Source organism: Numenius arquata, chromosome 8, assembly GCF_964106895.1.
Source record: "Numenius arquata chromosome 8, bNumArq3.hap1.1, whole genome shotgun sequence".
Taxonomy (NCBI): Eukaryota; Metazoa; Chordata; class Aves; order Charadriiformes; family Scolopacidae; genus Numenius; species Numenius arquata.
Window position 1 is genome coordinate 471,358 of NC_133583.1, and position 19,073 is coordinate 490,430.

At 57.0% G+C, this 19,073-nt stretch overlaps 3 protein-coding genes across 3 annotated transcripts in view; 1 reads left to right on the top strand and 2 right to left on the bottom strand.

The window, feature by feature from the left end:
* PLXND1 (plexin D1) overlaps positions 1-8,388 on the top strand; it is a 79,920-nt gene extending 71,532 nt beyond the window's left edge. Inside the window, exons 32-36 of the mRNA XM_074152870.1 lie at positions 269-432; positions 1,861-2,008; positions 4,967-5,107; positions 5,995-6,069; positions 6,642-8,388. Coding sequence (XP_074008971.1) covers positions 269-432; positions 1,861-2,008; positions 4,967-5,107; positions 5,995-6,069; positions 6,642-6,758 — 645 coding nt within the window. The 3' untranslated portion in view covers positions 6,759-8,388. The remainder of the gene's footprint in view (positions 1-268; positions 433-1,860; positions 2,009-4,966; positions 5,108-5,994; positions 6,070-6,641) is intronic.
* Positions 8,389-11,324: 2,936 nt separating this feature from the next.
* On the bottom strand, positions 11,325-12,796 carry H1-8 (H1.8 linker histone). Its single transcript, XM_074152614.1, has 5 exons — positions 12,781-12,796; positions 12,281-12,564; positions 12,048-12,194; positions 11,881-11,922; positions 11,325-11,687 (listed from the first exon to the last, which is right to left on the bottom strand). Exons 1-5 carry the CDS (start codon positions 12,794-12,796, stop codon positions 11,325-11,327), a joined length of 852 nt encoding a protein of 283 aa, XP_074008715.1.
* A 2,933-nt stretch (positions 12,797-15,729) lies between these two features.
* Positions 15,730-18,577, bottom strand: RHO (rhodopsin). Its single transcript, XM_074151361.1, has 6 exons — positions 18,217-18,577; positions 17,111-17,279; positions 16,829-16,994; positions 16,383-16,622; positions 15,884-15,999; positions 15,730-15,787 (listed from the first exon to the last, which is right to left on the bottom strand). The coding sequence occupies exons 1-6, from the start codon at positions 18,575-18,577 to the stop codon at positions 15,730-15,732; spliced, it is 1,110 nt and encodes a 369-aa protein (XP_074007462.1).
* Positions 18,578-19,073: the final 496 nt, after the last annotated feature.

The window sequence follows — 19,073 nt, forward strand, 5'->3', positions numbered from 1 at the left end:
CTACAGAACAATCACAGATGTGAGATCCTACCAGTAAGAAAGAAAATTCTGATGCCAAAAGAAATTAAACCCAAATGCAAGCTAATTATATCGCTATGCACAAACAAACCTTTCCCTCCCTGCTTCGGCATCCTCTTCCTCTTCTGACTTATCCAACTGGCAGCAAAGGGTTTCCCCTTGTGCGCAGCAGTTGCAGCCCCTCTCGCTGTGTTCCTGGGCTTGGGTGCTGCTGCTGTCCCCAGTCCCCACCGTGTGCCTTGTCCCACAGGGCACGCTGCAGAAGTTCCTGGACGACTTGTTCAAAGCCATTCTCAGCATCCGAGATGATAAACCACCTGTGGCCGTGAAGTATTTCTTTGACTTCCTGGAGGAGCAAGCAGAAAAAAGAGGGATCACAGACCCTGACACTATGCACATCTGGAAGACCAACAGGTTTGGAAGAGGAAATTGCTTCTTTCTTTCCTTCCATCTCTCAGGAGCAGCAGCTGGAAGGCCTTGGTGTCCTGGGCTAATCATTAGGTTGCTAAAAGTAGAAGACGAACTTGGAAGACAGGAGGGGTGGCGGGGGGAGGTGGGGCGGCAAAAGACGAGGCCAAACACAGGCTTGGAGAGCTTCGAACAAACACGGAGCCCAGGGGAACGGCGAGCTGGAAGGGGAGGCGTAGGCAGATAAAGGGCAGATGGAACTGGTGCACGAATACCAATAACTACAGGAGAAACAGAAGCGGGACGGGACAACAGGAGATAGCAATAGTGTTAGCTCCAAGCACCGGAGATCTGAAACCAAGTCCAAAATCATGTCAGGTCTTAAAACATCATAGAGATTTTAAAACCTGCGCATTTGGCGCCTGTTCAATTGCTTTCTGGCTTTTCAGCCCTTGGGGGCACTTTTCCCAACTTATCTCTGTAACCAAGCTGAGACTCCGGGGCATTCTCAGGACTCAGGAGCTGGTGACAGGAGTGTGCTCCAGGGACCCGCTGGGGGCGGTGCGGAGGGACGCGATGAGCAGCAGGAATGAGGTGTGGGAGCCAAAGGGAAGGGGGGAAACAGAGCAGGGGAGAAACCAGAAGATTTAACCAGGGAGAGCAAGAGCGTGGAGGAGAGGCTCAGTGCTTCTGAGGCTGCAGGAATAGTAACTGTTTCCAGCCCAACATGTGAAAATTAAAACCAAATTTGGCGGGGGTAGCAGGCATGCAGACACAGCCAGTGAGCTGCAGATTTGCCCACCCTTCATTACCTGTAATTGCCAGTAGAGCAAAGACTTATAGCGGCTTTCACTGCTTGGCTGCTGACAATGGAAGGGCGAGCGATATACTGAAATGGTGTTGTGGCCAAATGAGCAGAGAGATAACTGGAGGAGAAAATGATGAGAGAGCAGGAAAAAGACACATGAAATGCATTTCACAGGGCCAGGCTTACCATCAGAACCAGATGACGGTTACTGTTGGGGAAGGAGGAAAAGGAGCTGACACCATTGCTGCAGAAATCAGCAAGTGGGGAAGCTTGATTCCACAGCCCTGTGCTGGCAAACCCACTGGTGCCTGTGCTGGCCCACGGTGGCTCAGGGGGCTGCTGAAGGAGCCAGGGCATGCACTCACCTGGACAAGGCTGACGTGACATCTCCTGTCCATGCTTCAGCCTGAAGAAGTGTCCCTTCAGGGTGAAGATGTGCCTCTGTCCCTCAAGCTGGACAGAGGGCCCTACGCTGCCAGGGTGTGATTAAATAGCAGAACCCAGCTCCTCATTTTATTCCTCTCTACTATTCACTTGCTATCACTATCTCTCCTGCATTTCCTCCCCTCTCCCTCTGGAGTACAAAAATTCACCCAGTGTGTGTTCCTGGCTCCTTTCCTCCGCAGCCTACCTCTGAGGTTTTGGGTCAACATCCTGAAGAACCCCCAGTTCGTCTTCGACATTGACAAGACGGACCACATCGACGCCTGTCTCTCTGTGATCGCCCAGGCCTTCATTGACGCCTGCTCCCTGTCTGACCTGCAGCTGGGCAAGGTACCTTCCAGAGGACATCTCGCTGCTGCTGGGGCAGGCGCGCGGGTGGGAAGGGACTGTTGGAGGTCACCCAGTACAGACCCCCAGCAGCGGGGCTGGCTGGGAGCTCAGGTTCAGGCCGATGAGTGTTGGCTGTCTCTGAGGATGAGGTCTCCCCTTCCTTTCCCCACCACTTTGTTCAGGCTTGAGCTTTAAATTTGCACCCCCTCTGTCACAAACAGCAGCCAGGGAGTGGGAACACAGAGTCGCAGGACGGACAAAGGGCAAAGTCCCGGCCTGAAAGGCTTAGAGGATGGAGCTGGCTGCTAGCTTGTGCTTGATGATACTCAGTGGCCACAGGAGTTGTCCCATGGTCCCAGGAGAGCACCCAGCGTCTGGAACGCTTCCTGGCAGGGCTGTGCTGGGGTGCGAGCAGATGAATATTCTCTGTTTTTAGCTCAGGCGGGGTATTACTGTACCAAGAGGAGCACGGTGGGTGTCAGCTCTGTGTGGGGCACAGGCAGACTCAGCATGGGAGCCCAGCTCAGTCAGTCAGGGCTGGTTTAGGGGACATCATTGGCATAACAGTCCCATAAGAACAGCTGGGGAACAATGTGAATGCCCAGCAGCAGGATGGAAGAGGATGTAGCTTCAGGTGAAGCTTTACTCACCGCTGCCAGTGGTTTCTGCACAGCCTCTCACCTGGGAGAGCTGTGAGAAGCTCAGGCAGCGAGGAGAGCCTTTGGGGACATGGGCAGAGCCTCCGCCTGGCCACAGGGAGGTGTGGGGACACACCAGGGCCACCCCTTGACACCATCCCTCAGCATGTGGGATGTGCTTGGTGGGCAGTGCCACAGCCCTGCCTGTGGAGCACGTGGTGCTCCTCTCCAGTGGCACGTCTCCGTCACTCGCTGGCCACTTCGGGCATGCAGTGGGAGCCCGGTGGGCTCAGCACACCCACCGAGGGGGCTCAGCCTGCTCTGAGCACCGCAGGGCTGCAGGGCCGGGTCCCCTGTCCCGCTCCACCCTGCGGGGCTGGCAGCTGCGAGGCAGCCCGCGAGCATGGCTCCTCTCTCCCACCGGCTTGGCTGAGCAGTGATGACATTTGAAACTTCCCGACATAAATAAGTTTTATTAAGAAGTGCTGTAAATCGTCCCCCCCTCGCCCCGGGGGCTGGCGGCAGCACAGAGTGTGACGTGGAGGGGACCCTACGGAGCACGGGGCGGGAGCTGGGCACAGAGCAACAGGAAGCCCTCGCTGGGAGAGGTTAATGCTGGAGGAAGATCTAATGAGCGCTTGATTTTTTGTTTGTTTGGGTTTTGGGTCTTTTTTTTGCATGCATTACGAAACACCTACAATTTGTCCTTGTCAAGCTGTGGGTGAGGGGAAGAGGGGTCAGCTGGAGTCAGACAGCAGATGGAAACGTTTTTCAGGAATACAATAGCATAAGTGAAGGAATTGTTGAGTAATGTGGGAAGAATAAATCCTTAGCATAAAAATCAGCTCGCATATACAGGCAGTGTATCGCTGAATGTTTTCCAGGCTGGGTTCTTCCCCTGGTTTCCGCGTGTTGCTCCTGATACTGCAGCTGTGTGAGCAGACTCAGGCTCCGTACATCTACAGTGCACAAGCAGTTAATAAACCAGTGCCCATCCCTTCATAATACAGAGTGGACAAAGACACAAATTAGAAAATAACTCAAAAAAGAGTCAGCATGGGTTTCTTTTTTGTTTCTAAGGGGAAAAAAAAATATGTTGTGAGCAGGCTTTGCAACTTGGCTATATTCCTGCAATGCCTTGTCATTGGGTTTGAAAATAAACTGCTGTGGGATCTGGTGCCGCAGCCTGGTGCCCATTTCCCCCGCAGCATTAGCCACACTACATATTGCGGCAGCAGATTGCAGTTACCCTGGGCTTCCTTATTTATTGCCCGATCCAGCTGAAGATGCTGCCTTCACGGCAGCCCCACCGCTCGTCTGATCCCTCTCCCCTCTCCACCTGCCACAGCATCAGGGACCGGCCCCCCACTCCTGTGCCGGGGCGGCGGGACATGCTGATCTCACTCCCCTCTGTCCCTGAGGCCGGGGCTGTGTCCCTTTGGGAGGCAGCGCCAGGGCCAGTCCGCCAGGTTCACTCCCGGGGTAATGATATCAGCAGGGCAGGAGTGCCTCCAGGTTAAAATCACTCATGCTGGTGGTTGCAAGGAGCGCAGGCAGGGTTATGCCTTCGCTGATACAACCTGAGGGCATGGCTGGGGGGTTAAGACTGCTTTGACTAAGCTGACATTAATCAAGAGAACTCAGAATTTTCTGTTAATTACTTTACGTGCACTCAATATAGGCCAGGCAGGCTGGGTTAGCCAATGCAAAATAAATCAAAGCTACATGAAAAATCCAAGAGCAACATTTCAACTGACAGAGTTCAGCTTGTAAGAGAGCTTTGTTCTTCAGCTTAAATCACGCTGGCTGCTCAAGAGACCCAAGCGAAAGCCTGCAGACGCTCTTCCCTTGTTACCAATTTCCACAGGCAGAGCCCTGGAGTGCAAGTGCTTTATCTAACACCGTTGTGCCACACTCATCTGCAGAGCGTCACCTGGCAGCAAGCCACCCCCCCTTGACCCTCTGCATGCTTTTTAGCCTGCAAATTAAAACACATTGACGTAGACCCTGGTCCCTGGCATTGTAGCTCACAGGCGTTCAGCTCAGGCTGGGAGGAAGAGCAGAGGGACTGTGTGGTGGCTCCACAGCACCTTGATGTGTCTGAGCAGGCGCCTCTGCCATTAGCTGTTTTGTGCCTCAGTGCCGTCCTGCCACGTTCATGTCTGAACAAAGCCAGGACCAAAGACATAGCTGGTTCCTGAACCCAGCTGTAGCTGGAGTCAGTGTCTGATGGTTAGAGCTTCAGTCAGACAAACAGCATTAGAAGTTTTCTGCCAGGAACAACACGGTGTCTGATGTCGGTGTCTCGCCCTGGCTCTAGGACTCCCCGACCAATAAACTACTGTACGCCAAGGAGATCCCCGAGTATCGGAAGATCGTGCAGCGATACTACAAGCAGATCCACGACATGCCCCCACTCAGCGAGCAGGAAATGAATGCCCACCTCGCAGAGGAGTCACGGGTAAGGAGGGAACAGGCTGCTGGGGGCGGAGGGGGGCTTGGCTGGCGTACATCCCCTGCCAGGGACGGGCTCGGTGCCCTGCTGGGGTGAGGAACACCGAGCTGCTCTGCTCTGGCTGATGGCAGGGCTCGGGGGTGGCAGGGAATGCGGATAGCCTGCAATCAGCTGCTGCTTCCATGCTGGAAAGAGCAAACAAGAAAGGATATTTTGCTTCAAACTTCCAGGCACAAACTTGATCTGACCTAATTCCAAGCATCTTCCATTACTGCCGGAGCTGCAGTAAACACCCACGAGTTAGCTTGAACCTAATGAGCTCTGGCACCACTGGGAGCTGAAAGCGGAATTCAGTGCCAAAGAGCCAGGAAGTTTGGAAAAGGCTCTCTGCAGTCCCACAGCCCCCCTGGCCAGCTGGCCCCCGGGCTCCCTCTGCCAGCACTGGCCCCAAGTCCCCGGCAGCTGGCCCAGGTGTGGGATGCTGGCCCTGGTACCGGCTACGGGAGCTGGCAGCCACGCTCCGCATCCGAGTCCTGCCAGTGATGCACTGCAACTTCCTCGGAATCAAACCATCTCCCCGCAGCGGGGCAGCGCTTCAGCCCCAGCCACAGAGCGGGTGCTTCCCTCATATTCCTCTGCCCAGCTCTTGTGCTGCCCCGGCTTTGAGCACCGAGGGGTAAACAGGGCATTGCATGGGCATTTCAGGCTGGCTTTAAAAACGCTGAGACCGTTTCTGATGTAAGCAAATAAACCTTCCTGAAAGGAGGGAATCAAAAGCCTGGCTGCATCAACGCAACAGTAACAACAACACCCAGGCAAAACCCACCTTTTAATCTAGTTAACGCTTGCTGCATCATGTTAATATTCCTTCCTTCTTGTCTGTATTTATAAAGAAATACCGGAACGAATTCAACACCAACGTCGCCATGGCTGAGATATACAAATACGCCAAGAGATACCGCTCCCAGGTAAGTGAGCTGTGCTCAGGCCTCAGCATACCTGCGGAGGGAACAACGAGTGGTGTGTTGTAGCCGAGCAGTCAGACACCCACGTCCAGTCCCACGGAAAAGGGATTATCATTTTTTTGCATAATCCCACAAACATATGTAATATGTGCACACAGAGATGCACCTGCTCTCCTCTCCCTTGGCTCACGACTTGGAAGAGAAGGCCAGCTATTCCTGGCTGGTTTTAGCAGCGTTTGGCTGGGCAGGACCAAAGCGGGGCTGCCCAGTGTGTAGACCCAGAGATGCTTTCAGGAGGGCAGACCTGATCCAGTCCACAGCCAAAATAACCTGCCACCCGCTGCCCCCAGCCCTGTCCCCTGCCCTCTCTCACCATGGGCTACCTCTGCACCGTGAGCTGGTTTTTGGTTGCATTCCCCTCCTCTCTCACCCCCTGCCCAGGGACTCGGTGGATGCCAGGGCGTGTGAGCACAGGGTGGGCTCCCCCAGCTCAGGTTCAGCTGGGATTGGGGCTCAGCAGAGGGGCACCCCAACCCAGCACTACCTTTGTCACCCACCGCCCATGTCTCCTGCAGATCGTGGCCGCGCTGGACGCCAACCCCACCACGAAGCGCACCCAGCTCCAGCACAAGTTTGAGCAAGTGATTGCGCTCATGGAGGACAACATCTATGAGTGCTGCAGTGAAGCCTAGGCCGACTGCAGCCCTGGGAGTGACTTTCTCCACAGCGCAGTGCCATTGGGAACCCGCCTTCAGCCGTGGATATGCCGTGGATCGCCTCTGCCAGGGTCATTCTCAAGCCAGCCTTGTGGTGGAGGTGGGCCTGGCCCGCAGCTGAAGGCCTCCCTCTCCTAACAAGAAGCCACGAGACACCTTTCTGAGCAGCTCAAAACCCCTCTGGTCTGCGCTGTGGCACCCATAATTTATTTGCTGTTGCCAGTCAGGAATGGAGACGTGACACTTGTGGCAGGCTCAGTTCACCACTTCCTCTGATCAGCGCCTGGTGGCTCCCCGCATCGCTGTTTGTGGTTCCTCGGGACGAGCGAGGGGGCTGCAGATGCTGTAAGAATAGACACAAAGCAGAAGGGTAGCCTCAGGGAGTAACTCGTGGAGACAGCAAAGGCCATCGGAGCAATGCCTGAGCTCCCTTCCACACCATCCTTCTGACATCCTTGTTTTTCCAACACCAGAGACTCTATCAACTGTTCACTCTCTGCTGCATTCTGTGTATTTTTGTGCCTTTTAATTTTTGTACTGTACGTGTAAACATAACCACTCCTCCATCTGAGACTTGGGCAACGTGGGGAACTGGGGGCTGAGACAAGGCGGTTGCTTCCCAAGCAGCTAAGGCACGGTGAGAGCACTTTATCCCCTGAGGGAGCCAGAGGGAGCGTGTTAAGGTGTTGAAGGGTGTGGGGAGGGCTGCTCGCCCTCCCCAGGTTCCCAGCTCTGCGAGCAGGGTGAGCTGCAGTTGCAGTGTGTGGGCAAACACCCCCTCACAGCCCACCTTTGAGCCAGCTGCCACAGGCATGGCTTCTGCCCAGGAACAGGAGCCCAGAGGCAGTGGACGAGGGGCAGGACGTCTGCCTGGCACCCCGGTCTCCCTGCACCCTGGTCACCCACGGCACGGCCCCAGTGATGCCAGCAGGGGTGGGGTCCTGCTGACAGCCCCCCAACAGAGCACCATGAGCCATGTGCAGGGCCAAACACCGGGTAGCATCCTCCCTCCCTCTGCCACACACGCTCCAGCATCTCACCGCTACCACCACCAAAAACAAGGTCAGTGTGACAGAGGTGTCTTCCCAAAGCAGCTTGTTCTGCTTGTGTCGGACCCAGCCCGCCACAGTTGTCACCTGAGAGCAACCAGGACAGTGCAGTTTTGCTGCGTGTCCAGTCTCTTTTTTGGCCCGTAAAGGCAAAGGGCTGGACGCCACGGCCCTGGCAGCATGAGGCTCCCGCAGCCCAGCAGAGCGGCTCCAGCACCCCAAGCTGCAGACAAAGGTAGAAGGTGTCCCTCACGCTGGGGTCAGCAAGCAGGGACTCGCTGCCCAGACCTAGAAACTTCACTGCCAACCTGTGGCATCCACGCCAGAGCGAGCCCCGTCCCAGCTTGGTGGCCCATTCTCCTTCCTACTGGCACCTTCGTCCTCTCTGCAGCCAGGGGGGCTGTGACCGCTCTAGTCTTCTCCAGCGTCACCCGGGCCCCTCTGTAGAGGCTGGACCGCAGGCAGGGCTACGTGCCCAAAGCCAGCACTCACACGCAGGCAGACACTCTGCCCATGAAAGCTAAACCCAGCCGTAGCCACCGTGTTTCCAAACTGCCAAATAGAAAAGAAAAATAAAAAGAGAAAAAGAAAAAAGTTACTACCTCACTCCAGGCAGGGTCCAAGGTGAGCCTTCGCTACTCATCCCGCTGGCAAGGATGCAACCTGGTTTTAGATGACTTCGGTCCACCAGAACTCCTCCTGGGTGACTCACTGCCATGGAGAGGTGGCCTCCATCCCATCGTTTCCAGTAATGCCACATTTGTCAGAAGTTGGAACATCAGAATCGTGTATGTGTATATAGATATCTATTTTAAAACAAATGATAGACTTTATCCAGTATGTTAAAGGGGGGAGGGGGAGGGAAGGGGAAGAACAGAGGTGTTTGGTTTTTTTTTAAAAAACAGAACTACAGAAAAAGTACATACACTGTGGAGGTTTCAATGTCTTTGCTGAGGATGTGGCTTGAGAATAGAAACTAAGAATGTAGCTGGGCTACATTTTATTTTGAAAGTGATTTCACAAAAAAAAAAAATCAAATCTTGAAAATTTTTTTTTCTTTTAGAAACTGTGAATAGCTGCCAGAGATATAGGCAGGCCCAGCACAGGGAAGGCAAGGGTGAGAAGGACCAAGGTAGCAGAGAACGTAGAGCTTGGCTGCAGGTGGGGAAAGGGCCATGGAGCGAGAGCCCCATGTTGTTACAAGGAAGGGATACAGGTGAGCCGGTAGTGTAGTTTGCCTCCAGGTGATGTGTCTGGGCCACGTATTGGGGCCTATTGCTTTATTATTTAATTTTTTCCAAAGCAAAAAAAAAAAAAAAAAAAAGGTTGCTACAACCATTTTAAAGGAACAACTTCAATGGAGCAGAAGCTTGAGGGTTTGTAGTGTTGCCTTGAACCCCCGAGCCCTTTGTAACATGTTTTTAAACTTTGGCACGTGTTGTGGGTGTAGTGCCCTTACCTGCTGTGTAGTGGAAGTGGCAGACTCTTGGAAAAGCCTATCTTTGTAATAAAACAAGGTGCTGAAACCTGCTTAGTGAGGTTCCTCCCCCTGTGCGCCCAGAGGACACACGACACGGTGGAAGGCACCCATGGCCACCCAGGCGGTCGGGCTGCTATCCCTGCCCAAGGACCTCTCCTCCCACGGCCACCGCGCTCACCCAGCCCAGAGGCACGAGGAGGGCAGCGGCTCACGGGGGCGCACAGTGAGCTTTGCATGTACGAGACACACCATGCTCAGGGCCGGCAGCTCAGCTCAAAACCACCTTGTTTCCACACGAGATGGGGTTTCACCCCTCTGTGCTGCAGAGCACGCTGCGGCCATGCACCGCTCCTGCTACCCATGACCATGGCCCCTGCCAGAGCAGGCACTGCTGCAGGAGGGAAAAGAGCTGTTTGAGGACACACCACATGCCTCTATGCTGGCCACACAAGGACCAGTGACATGACAGCAAAGCCCAGAGCCAGGCACCTCTGCCAGGTGCCATCAGCCCATGGGACAGTGTCTTCTTCCAGCCCTGGCTCTGCACCACCGCTGCCACCAGCCCTCAAGGCTTTTGGCTTCAGTGCTGTGACACCCGCACAGCCCATGGTTCTTAATAACCATGGCATTGCTAAATCCTCTCTCTTCCACCTCCCCCGGCAAAAGCTGCTCTTTCCAGACACCCGAGGGATTTTCTTTCCCTGCTAGAAAGTTGATTCTCAGTAAAGCTAAATCCAGCCATTAAATGATTTGGCCTCTCGCAAAGTGAGAGCCTCACGTTTCACACTGGGTGCCTGGAGAGAGGCCACGGCTCCTGCCCGGTGCCGTTATGGGACATTTCCACGGGAGAGAGCAGTGGCTGAGGCTGACCATCATCGAAGGGCCAGGGCAGCCCTGCTTAGTTATTACTGTGGTATCCCCCACCCTGTCCCTGGGGGGACACGAGTTTCAGCTCCATTAAAGATGGATCAACATGGCCAAGGCTGAAGTTTAAAGCAAAGTTAGTTTGCTCATCTCTTGCTTAAGCCCCAAAGCAAGGCCAGGAGCCTTGGAGGGCATTGGCAAGGCCAGCTGAAGATTAGCAAAATCCTCTTTAGGAAGAGAGTTTTACTTCCACTTATTTTCTCCTGCCCAGGAGGACTGTAACCCTTTGCATTATCAGTCTGACCTTCAGAAGGGCTCTGTTCTGTGCAGAGCAAGAGAAATTCAGGCATTTGAAGCTATTAAATGAAAGTGTTCACATGTTGACCCACAGGAGCTCGCAAGACAGGTTTAGAGGTGGGCACTGTGCCACAGACCGATAACAGGAGCACAAGCAACACTGCAGCCTACAGCAAACACCCCAAACTCGTTTTCTGAGCCCTAGAACACTTCTGTCTTCCTCTTTCTGTGGTTAGAGCACAGGCAGCTGCCCCCGGCACTGGGGACCCTTGCCCACAGCACGTCCCCAGACCCGCTGCCCCTGCACTGCTGTAATCCCAGCTCAGCCAGGCATTAGCACAAGGGCAGCCAGGAGGGCAGAGGGCTGGACACCTACCCCACACTAATGCTGCGGGTGCCATGGCCCCACACCAGCAGGACTGGTCAAGACTAAGCTGCACAGTGCCCAGGGGTGCCACTGTGCTGTGTCCCATGGGTCCCAGAGCCATCACTGGGGCTCATCACCAGCCCACACACACACAGCCCCCAAAGTCCGGCACTGCTGGCCAGCCAGGAGCTAGGGACACGTGGGGACCAACAGGGCACCTCTCCGTGACAGCAGGCAGCTGCCTGCAGCACCAGTTCACCACCATGCCATGGGGGACGAGGCCAGGGCTGGGGGACGGGAATGCAGGGGCAGAGACCCACGACAGGGCAGCAGTCACACCATTTCACTTGGGGAGTGAAAAACCTTTATTATTAACTCTGTGCTTGCCTCTTGCTAAAACCTGTCTTGGGGACTAAAACCAGCCCAGGCCCCGAGGGCTGGAAGCAGGGCTGGGCTCCCATGGGGGGCGGGGCCACCCGGGTCCCCTAGGGTGCCTTCCTGCCCGCTGCTGGGGGGGCTGCCTTCTGCTTCCCAGCCTCCCCCTGCCCGGCTCCTGGGGCTGCCCGGGGCTTCCTCGCCTTGCCTTGACCCCCTTTCACCTTGGGCGCATCTTGCTGTTCCCCCTTGGGCGCCTTCCCCTTGCTCTTTCCCACTGGGACCTTTCGGGGCCCCTTTGCCCCAGCACCCCCAAGGCTGTCACCTCCCCCTGCATCCTCAGCAGCCAGAGCCATGGGGGGCTGTGAATGGCCTTGGCCGGGGCGGCTGGCAGCCTGTGGGGGCTTCGCTCCATCGCTCCTGGGCTTTGCTGCTGCTGGCGGCCGGGCCTGGAAGGGAGAGAGCACCTCAGGCTGCCGCCATGCCCCGAGCCACCCACCATCACCCCGGGGCCCTGCTCACATCTGCGGGCTTTGCCCTCACCTTCTGCCTCACCACTGTCGCCTTCTCCTTCACCACTGTCACCTTATTCTGCTTCTTCTCCTTCACCTTCTCCTTTGCTGCTGTCGCCTTCGCCGCTGTCAGTTTCTCCTTTGCTGCTGCCACCTTTGCTTTGGCTACTGTTGGTTTCTCCTTCCCTGCTGTCACCTTCTCCTTTGCCTTCTGCGCTGTCGGCTTCTCCTTCACAGCGCCTGTGGGAGAGGGGGCGGTGGATGACCCCGAGCAGGGGCCTCTCCATGGGGCCAGGGCAGCCCCAAGGTGGCTCATGGCACCCCCAGCCCTTTCCCTCGCTGCCACACACCTGCCGCGGGGACCTGGGGGGGCTTGATGGTACCTTTCCGTCCTGGTTTCGGAGCTGGTCCTCCATCGGGATTCTCCTGGCCTGGTGGCTGCTTGTGCTGCAGCTTCTTGGGGGCTAACTGGGGGCAAAAGAAGGGTGGCAGTGGGACCAGGCGGCACTGTGGCCCCCAGCCCCACCACTTTGGGGCCGGTAGCCCCTGCTCACCTTGAAGCGGCCGGTGGCCCCCACGGCGGAGGAGTTGCGGGGCCGCACCAGGTCCCCGCGGCTCAGCCCCTTGCTCAGCGCCTGCTTCAGCAGGTACTTGAGGCGGATGGGGTCCACCGTGGGGTACTTGGCCAAGATGAACCGCTTGATGGCAACCACTGAGGTGCCCTTCTTCTCGTCCTGGGCCTGCAGCGCCTCGATGACCATGCGGAGGGTGGAAGGGTGGGAGGGACACCAGCCCTTGGCCAGCGGACGTGGGAGCTGGGCTGTGCCGGCAGCTTCGGCTGCTGGGAGAGGCGAGAGGCACCGCTTGGGACCCGAGCCCAGCCCTGAGGCACTCACACCCCTGGGGGTGCAAACCCCCCAGAAGCTGAGCCGCCACCACCCTGCCCGTCCCTGCAGCCTCACAGGAACCACGGCCACCCCAGCCCGAGCAGAGCCCTGGCCCCACGGCAGCCACAGCTCTGCCGGGACCCCACAGCACCCACCAAACCCCTTACCCAGCTGGGGCTCCATGGCAGCACACATCCCCCTAAAGGCCCAGGCAGCACCCACCACCCTCGCTTGCAGCCTCAGTTCACCTCCAGCTAATTTATCTGATTAGCACCCTGACTGCAGGGGCTGGTTAGCAGCTGCTAATTGCTCTGTTTCTGCCCCGGTGGGAGCAGGTGGCTGGGAGAACGAGTGCCCTTTGCCAAGGCTCTGCGAGGGGCTGGAGGGAGAAGGGGCATGTCAGAGCGGAGGGTTTGGAGAGGGGCGAGGGATGGACGGGGCGCTGGGTGATGCCCTGAACACGCAGGGAGAAGGTGCCCGCTGGCCGCTGGGTGGGTGGTGGGATCGCCATGGGGCGGACAGGGAGGCAGCCTGATGCCTGGGACCTGGATTTCTGGCAGGAGGGCTGTGTAGTGTGTTGCTTCGTTAGAAGGTGCACCGTGAGATTAAATCACCCACCTGCATTCACACTCGGTTCACTTCGGTGTGTGAACCCCTACTGCAGGCACCAGAACAACAGTCGTTTCGCCAGTGGGAACAGTTACTGAAAAATGTAAGTGTATATATATAAAAATATATATATTAAAAATATATAAATATATATAAATATAAAATATGTGTATAAACATATATAAATATATAAGCATATTAAAAAATAAATATATAAATATAACTCTAGTGCTGCAGGATCCAGGTTTTGATGATATCCCTGTCATTGCCTTAGCTTGACTTGATAGAAAGCAGAACTCACTTGCCCCTGCCCGCCAAATCCCACCGTGCTCGGGGGGGAGCACTGCCAGCCCCACACGTTGGTAGCCTCTCTGTGTCCCCTCCGTGATGGCTCTTGGCTCAGCAAACGCCCCACGCTGAGGACAGCATTGTCCCATGGGCCAGCTGTGAGCTGAGCCCTTGGCCATCCAGGGTCCCTGAGGCGGCCCCCAAAGTTCCCTACTTCTGTGTCATGGCCGTGTTGAGAATCAAGTCCTCCCGTGTTCCCGTGGACTCTTTCCTCGCTGTTCCCCTGGGGAAGGATATTTGTGCCATTTCATGTTCTGCCTGTGCTGGCCAGGGGAGCCCGAGTAATTCCCCAGCTGCTCTTTGGGGCAGGGACAGCACGGATGTCCCCACTCCCCAGCGCCGCGTCAGACCCTTCCTCTTTACACAAGAGCCACGGGGCTTTCGTGCGCGTCGTCCGTCAAAGCCGTGGGGGAGCTGCAGGCCTGGGGAAGGGCCGGGATTACGTGATGGTTGTTGACGGCCCGACTCAACAGACGTGTCACTGCGTCAACGCACGTGCAAAGCGCTGCCCAGAAAGACCTTCCCCAAGGTCTGCGCCCTCCTGCTGGGCTTGGGGACGGATCCTGGGGGGGCACCGGGGTGTCAGCAGGAGCCAGGTCTGGAGGAGAAGCTGGGGGAGGCAGCCGGTGCCCGGCTCCCCCCAGACCAGCACCACCAGCCCATCCCCTGCTCCATTTCCAGTCCATTTACGAACTCCCTGCGAAGGCGCCAGTGGGGACGCTGCAGGGGCCGGCACCACAGCAGGCATGGCTGCATCTCTTCCAGCCATCTCCTCCTCCTGGACCCGGCCATCACCTCTCTGGCAGCTCCGTGATGCGTCTGGCACCTGCCTGGGCTGGAAGGGGCGTCCCAAACCTCGCTTGCCCCCATCGCGCCAGCAGCAGCCATCGCGGCGGGGGGACAGTCCACAGGCTCGGGGCCAGGACACCACCGGCACGTGCCGGGGCCGGTCTGGCGCAGGCGGGAAAGCCAAGCATGGCTCGGCTCCCGTGGAGCACAGCCTCACGGACAGCAAACAAACACCAAATCCTGCCTCCTCTTCCCTCCAAAACCAGCTCCCAGATTTGAAGTACATGAATCAGACATCAGCCTAAACACTGAATTATTCATAAGCCTCTAATCTTCAGATTTCACTGAATATGCAGAAGTATCGATAAAAAAAAAATAATGAGAGAATTGTACTTGCAAATTGCTCTTTATTAAAGGTTTAACTTGCATGGGTTCTATATGTTCCCTATTAGACCTTGCAAAGCTGCATAGGATTAGAAATCAGAGAGGATAATAATGTACAAAAATAGTTTCAAATGTTGATAACACTGAACAGCGAGAAAAACATCTTATTTGTGTAACTGAGCTAAAAATAAAAATGAAGAACAGTGCTACAATTGCAATATGCCATCTTGTAGTGCTGAAAACATATGTCGACGTCTCTGAGCCATATGCTCCCGTGTCGTGCCTGCTGCAGCGCGGGGGGAAGCGGAGCGACGCGCCCGTCCGTCCTCAAAAGCACAAGAGCTGGCCAAAACCTCCTACCCGGGCTGATGCCAGACTGGTTGCAGCTGAAACGGGGAGGTGCGGGGGGACCGGGAGGAGCGTGCCTGGGGGCACGGCCCTGGGGGCCGCCGGTGGCCCAGCGATGCCCAAGGAGGAGCAGGGGTTCTGTGGGGAGGGGGTGCTTCCTGTGGGGGAGCGCCAAGGGGGGCTGCCGAGGTGGCGAGCGCTGGGGTGCACGCTGCTCCCCGAGCTGTGCCACGCCGTGCCACCAGGCCCCCTCCGGGCCGCCCGCTTGCCATGGGGGATCGGCAGCCATCGCCTCTGCGGCACGGCGGGGACTGTGGGCAGCGGTACCTCGTCCTGTCCCTCCCGGAGGGGTCACGGTGGCTCCCGGGGCAGGACTGGAGCTGGGAGCACTGGGCAGGGCTGGGGACGCCTCGCAGCAGCCAAAGCCCCGGGCGGCCGGAGAGCGGCAGGGCCGAGGGGGAGCAGGGAGGCGAGGGTGGCTCCCCATGGCAGCTCCGCCATGGCGGGGGGTCAGGCCCAGGGGTCTGCCCTCGGGGCGGGGGGGGCGCCAGCTCTCAGCAACTCGACAGAAAAGCACGGATTTACGCCAGTGGAGGAGCTAAGCCTTTGCATTTTAATTACAAAACATGTGTACACATTTACAGCCTTGTTCCCAGGGTTCCTAGTGCCAGGAGAGGAGCCCGCCCCGCGGGGCCGTGGTGCGGCGGGGGGGCGGGCGGCAGCGGGGCCAGGTCCCGGCTCCGGGGGGCGGCCAGGGGTGCCCCGAGGACCGGCCACTGCAGCGGGGCCTACGCGGGAGAGACCTGGCTGGTGGAGACGGAGGAGGTCTCTGTCTTGCCAGCAGATGTGTCCTCGTCACCCAGCGGGTTCTTGCCGCAGCAGAGGGTTGTGATCATGCAGTTACGGAACTGGAAGAGAGGGATGGACGGGGTGAGGCAGGGGAGGCCAGGGCGGCTCCGGCTGCGGGGATGCCTCCCAGCCCGGCAGAGCAGCTTGGAAACACCCTGCCCGCTGCCCACCCTGCTCACCCTCGCCTGCCGCTAGCCCAGACACAGCCCCAGCTCCTCCACCAACCCAGCACCTGGATCATTTCGGATGGGATGGGCTCACATTTATGGGATTTATGCAATGCCAAGGATGAGCTGCAGTCGCCCTCTTGCATTGCTGGATCAATATCACCTGGACAGAACCCCCCTCCCAGCCCACCGGTACCTCGAGGTGCTGTAACTCTCTGCAAGCTGTTATAAAGTGAAACACAAACACGGAGCTTGCCCGGCCTCTGGCCAGTTACCTGTTTGTTCATTACGATGTAAATCACGGGGTTGTAGATGGCAGAACTCTTGGCAAAGAAAGCCGGGATGGTCATGAAGATGGGCCCGAAGTCCGACCCCTGGTTGGTGAAGATGTAGAAAGCGACGCTGGCGTAGGGGACCCAGCAGATCAGGAAGGCGATGACCATGATGATGACCATGCGGGTCACTTCTTTCTCTGCCTTCTGGGTGGTGGCGGACTCTTGCTGCTGGGCAGCAGCCTGCGGGCAGAGGGGGACAGAAGTGACGGAGCTGAGGAGGGCTGCGCCAGCACGGGACACGGGGTCGGGGCTTGGGGGAGCTGAGCTGAGCAGCTGGGGTTTGCTGATTCCCCTTCCCGGAGGGTCAGCCTGTCACCTGGAGACTGGCGTGGGCCTCTCCCCAGCATGGGGTGGCCCCCAGCCCATCGCCACCAGCAGGTACCCACCTCCTTGACAGTGCAAACCAGGTTCCCGTAGCAGAAGAAAATGACCGTCAGCGGGATCATGAAGTGAACCACAAACATGTAGATGACAAAAGATTCGTTGTTGATCTCTGGCTTCAGAGTGTAATAGTCGATCCCGCATGAGCACTGCATGCCCTCGGGGATGTACCTGCAAGGGGAGCCAGGGTGGTCAGCGGCCAGCAGAGGACACTAGACGGAAGCCACGGCTTAGTTGCCGCCAGCTGGGCTCCCGTGGTCCCAGGCACCGGGCACAGCCCTCCCTACCTGGACCAGCCAAAGAGCGGGGGAGCCGCACACGCCAAGGCCATGATCCAGGAGAAGGCAACGCCCATGATGGCGTGGTTCTCCCCGAAGCGGAAGTTGCTCATGGGCTTGCAGACCACTACGTATCGCTCGACGGCCAGCACCACCAGTGACCAGAGAGCAATTTCACCTGCACCAGGGAGAGAGAGGGATGGGGACACAGGGACCTTGAGCAACAGGAGGAGAAAAACACACTGATGCCAGCACGAGGCCTCCTCAGACTGTTGTTCCCGAGGAGGACCCCTGGCCACAGGTAAATCTCTGGCCAGGGTTTGGGAAGAGAACTGAACACAGGCCAAGTGCAGACGCAGTAGGAAGGCATGAGAAGACACCTCGACGCTGCACTGCTCCTCCTGCACGCTGCTCCACAGGAACCACTTTGCTGCTGTGTTCTGAGATCCACGCCGGGATCCTATCGCTCATCCCAAGCAGCACCGGCGCCTGCAAGCCCACGGTCCCACTCCGGGATACAGCAAGTGCCCCTCATCCCAGGATTGCTCCTTGCCACCCACAGCTTCCCCGGGAACTTGTGCCACCAGGACCCAACCAGTGAAACAGTAGCCTGTGGCCGAGGGCTGGGCTGAGCGCAGGAGGGCATTTTTAGACACACGACTTTTATTTAACATCTGTTTCGGTCAAAGCCTGGCAGGCACAGGGAGCAGAGCCTGTGCCACCACGCACCATGTCAGAGCCAATGACAGCCCCACCATGGAACAGGAGGAACAAATTTGTCATCTCTCCAGTCAGAAAGCCAGCCAGAAAGATGTGCAAACCCAACAACCGCAAAATCTGCTGCTGGTTGCTTTTCATCGCTGCGCTGCTGCTCTCAGGATACTGAGCAGGTGGCTACCAAAATAAGGCCAAAAAAAAAAAAAAAAGAAGGTGTCATTTGTCACTTTCTTCACCTCCCACCCTGGAACACCGACACTGCCTCAGCCCACAGCCACAGCACACCAAGGACCTTCCAGCTACCACGGTTTTCCAAAATCATCTGGGCATCTTCCCTCCCCCTCCTAAAATCTGGGGCAATTCCTGGCAGAAGTTTTTTGAATATTTGGAAAACTCACCGCCCAGAGTTGCAAAGAAGCCTTCAATGTAGCACCCTGTTACTCCAAAGACAAAGTACCCATTCATCGAAGTGTACATGGTGGTCGTGAAGCCTCCAAAGACCATGAAGAGGTCGGCGACCGCCAGGTTCAGGAGGATGTAGTTTAGAGGTGTCCGGAGCTTCTTGTGCTGGATGGTGACGTACAGCGTGAGGAAGTTGACGGGGAAGCCCAGCAGGATCAGCATGAACATGTAGGCAGCCAGTGCCGAGAACTTCCAGGGCTCAGCCAGGTAGTACTGGGGGTACTCGAAGGGGCTTCGCACCACCCCGGTCTTGTTGGACATGGGCACGTAGAAGTCTTGGCCTTCTGTCCCGTTCATGGTTGCGGTTCGTGAGGTGCCCTTGGCTCTTACTCAGGGGTGTTTTCGGAGCGCGGGAGGATCGCCTCTGAATTGGGGCTCCCGCCACCTCTCAGCCGTTGCTGTCACCCTGAGGAGAAGTGGCCACGCTCACCTCCGCGGGGCCGCCCTTATAAAGTGCCCCCTGGGGTAAGCTCCGGGTACCGGTGTCAGCGCGATTAGGGCTTAGAGAATTATTAATCATAATCATCCAGGGGTAATTGGCTTTCCTGGGAAAGTATTAAGGTGACACCTGTTTTTGGTGCGCGCTGTCATTGTTGGAGACCACGGCTCATGGTCGCATATAAAGAGGTAACTCTGCACCACATCTGGGGGTGTGGTCCCCCCAAGGTCCCCGCTACGCCCCCCATGTGAAATGCCTCCCTTTCCTCACAGAGGGGCACTGGGATCGGGCTGCATTACCACCGGGGTGCCAGGCAGAGGATGCCAGCCCACGGGGACCCTTCCTTTGGTTGTG

Excerpts from the sequence above, each read along its gene's own strand:
- H1-8 (XM_074152614.1), bottom strand. Across the intron at positions 12,195-12,280 it reads GGGCCACCGGCCGCTTCAAG|TTAGCCCCCAAGAAGCTGCA; the intron begins GTGAGCAGGGGC and ends TTTTGCCCCCAG. Across the intron at positions 11,923-12,047 it reads AGCGAGGGAAAGGGCTGGGG|GTGACAGCAGGGAAGGAGAA; the intron begins GTGCCATGAGCC and ends GCAAAGGAGAAG.
- RHO (XM_074151361.1), bottom strand. The coding sequence starts at position 18,577 with ATGAACGGGACAGAAGGCCAAGACTTCTACGTGCCCATGTCCAACAAG. Across the intron at positions 16,995-17,110 it reads CCGCTCTTTGGCTGGTCCAG|GTACATCCCCGAGGGCATGC; the intron begins GTAGGGAGGGCT and ends CTCCCCTTGCAG. Across the intron at positions 16,000-16,382 it reads ACATCGTAATGAACAAACAG|TTCCGTAACTGCATGATCAC; the intron begins GTAACTGGCCAG and ends CCTCTCTTCCAG.